We start from the raw sequence: 8,013 nt of genomic DNA on the forward strand, positions 1-8,013 counted from the left end.
TTCAATTAATGCTCCACACACTGTGGGTGAGAATAAAATTATCACCAGTGAGACTTCTCCAAAATTGTAAATGATTTTTGAGCTGACCTGCCAAGAAGCCATCTTTCAACAAAAGTAATTGGGAGACAATTGAATGAGAGAACAAATCCCAGTCATCACAAGAAATAATATCACATACCACATCATTTAATTTTTGCTTTTCTTGTCGTGGGTTTTGGATGATGACCACTTGCTGGTTTGGTTGGATCCCGCTCCTCTGCAGGGGGCTCTTTTCCCTGAAAAAGACTTGCCCTTGTAGTTGGAAGAATATCTGGAATTTCCCTTGAAATTGGTATTATCGGAATAACTATTCCCAGAAGGGCTGTAATATGACATTCGTGAGCCCATTTGATTAGTTTCTTTTAGTTCTTTCATTTTCTTTGGTAAATCTTCACCAAAAAGATACTTAGATGCACCAACTTCTGAGTTGTTAGCAGCACTACACAATAGACTTGAAAACCGAAAATTAGAATCTGAGCGCATGGTATCAACGTCTATGCTGATTCAAGTCCTTTAGAGCCTTACCTAACAAGGTTAAGGCATCTAAACTCTTTTTGTAGCACTGGTAACTTCAGTTTGTTTGTCCAGAGGTGCAGATGTTTTGAATTTCATCAAATCATCAGTAAGTGCATAGGAAGATAGCACAATCCTGTCACTCAACCTCTGCAACCTAACCTCAGTGGTTCTAATAGGAAATTTTCTTAATATGCCCCACACTTCTTTGTTTACTCTGGGAGAGTAAATAGCCACATTAATAGGTCTTGGATATTTTTCGATAAATTTAGTCATTGCTGTTTCTGCCTTGGCACTAGCGGCCGGGGCTGGTGCAAAGAGATTATCAATAATTTTAGCTAATTTGGGCAGAACCTCTTTCACAGATTTATCATCAAAGGAATACTCCTCCAACAAATCATTTACAAAATCTTCAGCAATACCCTCTTCATCATTAGATTTCGGGGAAGGGAGGGTTTGATTCTCCCAAATGTACAGGCCTAGGGTGGAGCAGACACTTTATTCAGAAATTAGGATTAGGGGTCTTGATATTGGGTTTTCTTCTGTTCTCATTCTGATCTGAAATTAGAAAAAAATAAGAGAAGTATAGAATCTGTTATGTACTGATTGTTTTTAGTTTACTATGAACAATATTATCATTTAAGTTCTTATTTTTTGAATATGCAACTATCATTTTCTGCTTATAGACATGGGGGAATTTCTTTTGAAGGCTCTTATAGTGGGCATGAACTATCTTGCTTGCTCGATTGCTGGTTGTATTAAACAGGACAACAAAGGGTGCTATGCCTACATTATGATGAATATTTAGTCCTATAGGTCTTGCTGTATTCAATGTCTCAATCCAATGGGCCTCCCTAGATTGACGGAATTTGGTAGTTTCATCTTCGGGCAAGTCAATTTCTATACGCTCAATTGGGATTAGGGTGAGATCGTCTATTGAATGGTCGTCGAGGTTGAAATGATTAGAAACAGGCTTGTCTTTCTTTAATTTGATGTCTGACCTATGAGCATTAAAGCGAGTTCGTAAATTATTCTTAGTTTCTCCTACATATTGTTTGGGGCATTTCTTGCATGAAATTAAATATATTACATTCGAATGTTCACATGTTAGATGTTCCTGGATCGGGTACCTTTTATTCATACAGTTGCTTACAAAATAATGAGTTTCTGATATAAAGGGACATGTTTTGCATCTACTGGACAAACATGGAGCACTTCTTAAACCTGGAGGTACTTCGGCATAAAGTCTGTTTTTAGCTGCTATCTGTGCTAAGGTGGAATTTTTTATGTTTCGTAAAAATCGTTTAGAGTACCCACGCTCTTTCAGTTTTGAGAAAACAATCGTACAGGCTTGGTTGAAATCAGAAGATCTTGTACAAATTCGATGAAATCGTAAAACTTGTGACTTAATTATACCAGAAAAGGTATGTTTTGGGTGAAAGGAGCTCTTGTGCAAGAGTTGATGAGTATCAGTTTCTTTGAAATACACTTTAATATCCAGTTTATTTGTTTCTGCTATGGAATCTCCCTTAAAGACTGTGGTATCGAGAAAGTCTATGCTTTTGTCACTCACGTTTGCGGTTAGTTTGATAGAAGGATGGTGGTTGTTGAGAATTTCAAAGAATTCCCAAAACTGTTCGATAGAATAAGTCCAAACCATAAAAATGTCATCCAAAAAGCGTCCGTAAAAAAGTGGGTCAAATGGACAGAGGGGCAACACCTCACGTTCCCACTCTGCCATGAAAAGGTTTGCGTACGAAGGGGCGAATCGTTTGCCCATTGCTGTCCCTGAAAGTTCCCCGTCTTACATTTCATGGGCAGCGCCATGTTTGTTGTGATGATCAGCAGCAATTTTCCTTTTCCTGTCGCTTACATCATGTACAGTAGAGCTAATAACCTCCGTAAATAAATTCTTTATTTCAGATTTGAATTTAATCAACTCGCTTTTGAGGTAACAAAGCAGATATCATTCTTGCTATTGAGAATATCTTCCGGATCTGTACCAAATCCACCAATAGCAAACCCCACTTCAGCTAAGGTCATAATCTAAATCCAAAAAAGATTTGAAAAGTGAAGGCAGTAAATATTACATTATTAAATTCTAAAATCAGATTCTATGAGGGTAATTATTATAGACAATGGAAATCAATCTACCATAGAATTTGAATTAGATTTCCATATTCCCTATGAACAAATGATCGTGTTTGACTCACCGAATTTTGGATGGCCTTTATTTCCTGTGAGATAACCTCACTACGTGATCTTCCTTTCAGAAGAGTACAACGAAGTTCTTTAGACTCAGTCTGAAACTTTTTGACAGAGGCTGGGTCTAAAGACTTCCATTGTTCCCCTAATTTTTTCAGATAGTCTCCGCCATCCATATCACCTTAAATTATAAAATCATTTATGTAATTTCAGCTCCACTATAAATACTGTCACTTTACTTGTGAAACTTTACACCCAATCCAATTCAGCAACATGCCAATTTTAATAGTTAAAGGGACTGACGCACAATTTGAGGTGTTTATTTGAGTCTTCAGAAGTACTAGAAATGTTTGAAAACCACATAATTCCTTAAAAATTATCTCAAACTAGGAATTACTATTTCCTGATGTCTTTTCTATATGGCAGTGTCCAATAAAAACACGATTGTCTTTTTGACTTTCAAACGGACAAACATGGATTTGAAGGCTCAAATTTTGTTGGCGAGTTGTGAACACTATTACTGATTTGTTTAGCTAAAATATTCCTGTTTCTGAGACTAAAGTATGATTGATCAAAAACTGGTACACCGGTCCCTTTAATATTTTTTTTTAGCACATTCAAAGTGATAGAAGCTTCAAAAATCAAATTTAAAGAAATATAAAATAAATAACACAAATTGCCAGTACCGTATCAGATAACTTACATCAAAATATGTTACATGATCGACAACAACCAAGTCTACCAGAATTAAGACATGAAATAAAAATATTGACAACCTACCTTTTGGTTGACCAGAGGCAAACAGACTGTAAGCTGTGGGCCCCCTTGAATACTTTCTACATTTAGGATACATTTTAGATTTCAGGGAAGGGAGGGTTTGATTCTCCCAAATGTACAGGCCTAGGGTGGAGCAGACACTTTATTAGGAAATTAGGATTAAGGGTCTTGATATTGGGTTTTCTGACAACCTACCTTTTGGTTGACCAGAGGCAAACAGACTGTAAGCTGTGGGCCCCCTTGAATACTTTCTACATTTAGGATACATTTTAGAGTTTCCATTCTGTATCCTGTTTTGCTTAGCCCGTCTGTTTCCTATCCATACCTAAAAATTTGAAACACAGATTGATTTTTAATGTTTTACAGAAAATATTTAACCTTATGAAACAGCATTAAGATTTACCATTAGCATACATATTTTCAAACTTAAAACTTATATTTTCTTCTGTATTTTTGAAACTTACAAGATAAATCAAAGCAATGTCTCCAAAATTTTGAAGTATGTAAGGTTTTAAAAGTTTATGATGTAAGCTTAAATGCATTTTTAGGTTACAGACAGTAATGTTGTTACAGATGTCCATCTTAATTGTCAAACTTACTTTAACCTTGTCTTCAGATAACTCCAGTTCTGCAGCCACTTTGACAATCAAGGTATGGCATGACTTTTTAGTACTTGTCATGCCATTTTCCATGCCTCTTCCAGCTGATGCAACTGAGCAGAATGGTTTTAGGCCAAAGTACAAAGTATGGATCCGAACCGCAAAACAAAATCCGAAATCATTTTGACGCATGAGACATTTTAGATCTCAATAGATTGAAATTCAAAACAGGGTGTAGGGTGGTAGGGGAGGGGGCATACTCCGGGCCAGCCAAATTACTGAGAGGGCTACGGCTCCCTGGCCTAGATCTTTTGTCTCGATTCTAAATCTCGATTGATCATTCGCGTGCATAGCCTGACCCCATCCGCAACAAAACGTGATCTTGGCCTAGCATCCCCCATCCCTCCGCCATTGGCCCCCGTAGAAAAACTTCTGGTTCAATCTAAATAGATTGTAGTCTTTTGCGTTTTGGAATTTCTATAAGCCCAGCTAAAAGATGTATAAAGATTGCCGGCGGTTGTTACTTACTTGTTCTATAGATGGTGTAGTCATGATTCTTGTCTTTCTTTTGCTAATTTGCTTCGCTTAAATTCGAGATGGATGAGCCTATTCTACTTTTTTCCCGCGCTCCGAACACGTTCGAAATTTTCATTGGTAGATTTATTTACTCACCGCGCATGTTGAACATGCGCACAGTGTAGGCCTTTTCTTATCTTTTGTTAGCCTTTTCAACACTCTACTAAAAGCTAATAGTTGTCTGTCAACAGTCAACAGTCAACTGTTGTTAGTCTTTGAAAGGGGCTAATAAGACAAATAATTTTCTCTTTGAGAGAGCTAATTTTACAGGATCGGGTGATAGCATTATACAGAATTGACAACAACACTCTTTGGGTTTGGAGAAAATGCTTTACTTATAACTTTGGAGATTATACTTATAACTTATAACTTATGATGTTCAAGAGGAGGAGAAAAATATTAAGCGCAACCTCAAGAAAATGAAAACCGACGGAAAAATCAATGTGAAATAAGATTATTCATAGCTGAAGTAACATGAAACATATCTACACTAATTTGCTTAATTTAATTCTGATAACAATTAGAACGCCAATCTCCATGTTGTTTGAGGAGTACCTCAGAAACACCTGCTTTGGTAGCAAGAGTAGCTACCATGACGTAACGAGTAGAAACTGTACAATTTTGGATCTAGACCAACTAATAACGCATTGAATCGTTTTAGCAACAAATGCTTAGAGATTGGACGAAGAGTGGAACCTTTTGGTAATGCAAAAATAGGATCATTGGAACTACCTGTTCCTGGAATCAATTATAAGCTAATACAGGAGAAATAGAAGGATGACAACATATGAGTAGGGGAAGTGTACCGATATTGAACCCCCTTAATACAATGGCATCTTCATTCTTAACGACTTTCTTTAAAACTTAAGACAAAAACATGAGGTTTACAGGTGTCCATAACATACTATGAATATAACGCCGTATCTTACTCCCGGGCAAAGAAAATCACCATTCGGTGATTTGGGGCATCGGTCCAATTTGAATACACTGTGAAACAAATTGAACCACGTGTAGATACAAATTGGACCACTGGTCCAATTTATATCTTCAGTTGGTTCAATATATATCTTCCATTTGGTTTGATAGTAAATTAATTATAAACCACGAAACATTGTTTTTAAACCTTGAACAAATTTACATTAGCATGTATAATATGAAAATGTGAAATTGTCTTCATGCCCATGGCGATTTCAGACCATTTAATGGAAAGCGACAGACCCAAGTCAAGGATCTGAACACAACCTTTTGTTAATTGCTCATAATGCGAAAATGTGGCAGGAGTTCGACTGATTAAATTGGAAGCACGTAACATGCAAAAGAAAACAGGAGTCAAAAACGACCAAAGACATGAATCTAAATAACTGTACTTATCTAACAATGCTACAATTCTAGACAAATGTTCAGGTAACAGACGTAATTTTGAAATAGGTGTATGTCTGTTCAAATGATTAAGATCACGCAAAGTTAAGGCAACTTCTGTATTCTCAAAAACTGAAATATCCATTAGGAGAAGCTGACACCAAGTTTTTAATCCCGAAATATAATTCCTCAAGGAGGCATAGTTCTTCAATAAATATCCAATTGAAGCTCGACACAATCAACCTAATACAGGAATTCTTAATCTGCATCATCAACCAGGATGCAATACATGGTCAAGACTTTTTTATGAACCATGCTAGTCCAATTGATTAACAAAATAAAACATGGAATATAAAAGACAGAGAAATACCATGTTAGGTGGGAGGCGAAGCACAGATGGTATGTCGAGTGGAGGTCAATTATACCCGAAAACAGTGGCATACTTGTGCCAAGTTAGAATAAATGGTGCGCAACTCTCGAATTCACCCTATGCATTTCGTTCCTGGAATTATAAGTACAAAGTCAATACAAATACAATAAATTGCACAGATAACGCAGATAACAGATTCCAAGTCATCTCATCGTTCTTCTTCAAAAAACACAGAACACCCCAGTGAAGGTCAAACTTTCAAGCTCAGAGAATTACTTATCAAGTATCAACATGTTTTCTCCAAATCATCAGCCGACATTGGTAGAACTGATAGATTTCGGGGAAGGGAGGGTTTGATTCTCCCAAATGTACAGGCCTAGGGTGGAGCAGACACTTTATTTAGAAATTAGGATTAAGGGTCTTGATATTGGGTTTTCTTCTGTTCTTATTCTGACTGAAATTAGAAAAAATAACTCGCCCCATGGGCGAGCAGTATAGTATCTGTTATGTACTGATTGTTTTTAGTTTACTATGAACAATACTATCATTTAAGTTCTTATTTTTTGAATATGCAACTATCATTTTCTGCTTATAGACATGGGGGAATTTCTCTTGAAGGCTCTTATAGTGGGCATGAACTATCTTGCTTGCTCGATTGCTGGTTGTATTAAACGGGACAACAAAGGGTGCTATGCCTACATTATGATGAATATTTAGTCCTATTGGGATTGCTGTATTCAATGTCTCAATCCAATGGGCCTCCCTAGATTGACGGAATTTGGTAGTTTCATCTTCGGGCAAGTCAATTTCTATACGCTCAATTGGGATTAGGGTGAGATCGTCTATTGAATGGTCGTCGAGGTTGAAATGATTAGAAACAGGTTTGTCTTTCTTTAATTTGATGTCCGACCTATGAGCATTAAAACGAGTTCGTAAATTATTCTTAGTTTCTCCTACATATTGTTTGGGGCATTTCTTGCATGAAATTAAATATATTACATTCGAATGTTCGCATGTTAGATGTTCCTGGATCGGGTACCTTTTATTCGTAGAGTTGCTTACAAAATAATGAGTTTCTGATATAAAGGGACATGTTTTGCATCTACTGGACAAACATGGAGCACTTCTTAAACCTGGAGGTACTTCGGCATAAAGTCTGTTTTTAGCTGCTATCTGTGCTAAGGTGGAATTTTTTATGTTTCGTAAAAATCGTTTAGAGTACCCACGCTCTTTCATTTTTGAGAAAACAATCGTACAGGCTTGGTTGAAATCAGAAGATCTTGTACAAATTCGATGAAATCGTAAAACTTGTGACTTACTTATACCAGAAAAGGTATGTTTTGGGTGAAAGGAGCTCTTGTGCAAGAGTTGATGAGTATCAGTTTCTTTGAAATACACTTTAATATCCAGTTTATTTGTTTCTGCTATGGAATCTCCCTTAAAGACTGTGGTATCGAGAAAGTCTATGCTTTTGTCACTCCCGTTTGCGGTTAGTTTGATAGAAGGATGGTGGTTGTTGAGAATTTCAAAGAATTCCCAAAGCTGTTCGATAGAATAAGTCCAAACCATAAAAAT

At 36.7% G+C, this 8,013-nt stretch overlaps 1 protein-coding gene across 1 annotated transcript; it reads right to left on the bottom strand.

Annotated features, from left to right (window-relative positions):
• Positions 1–2,487: 2,487 nt before the first annotated feature.
• LOTGIDRAFT_155054 (hypothetical protein) lies at positions 2,488–4,685 on the bottom strand (the record flags this gene model as incomplete). Its single annotated transcript, XM_009065559.1, has 4 exons — positions 2,488–2,598; positions 2,766–2,938; positions 3,730–3,859; positions 4,662–4,685. 4 exons carry the CDS (start codon positions 4,683–4,685, stop codon positions 2,488–2,490), a joined length of 438 nt encoding a protein of 145 aa, XP_009063807.1.
• Between the last annotated feature and the right edge of the window lie 3,328 nt (positions 4,686–8,013).

Source organism: Lottia gigantea (assembly GCF_000327385.1).
Source record: "Lottia gigantea unplaced genomic scaffold LOTGIsca_7, whole genome shotgun sequence".
NCBI classification, from domain to species: domain Eukaryota; kingdom Metazoa; phylum Mollusca; class Gastropoda; family Lottiidae; genus Lottia; species Lottia gigantea.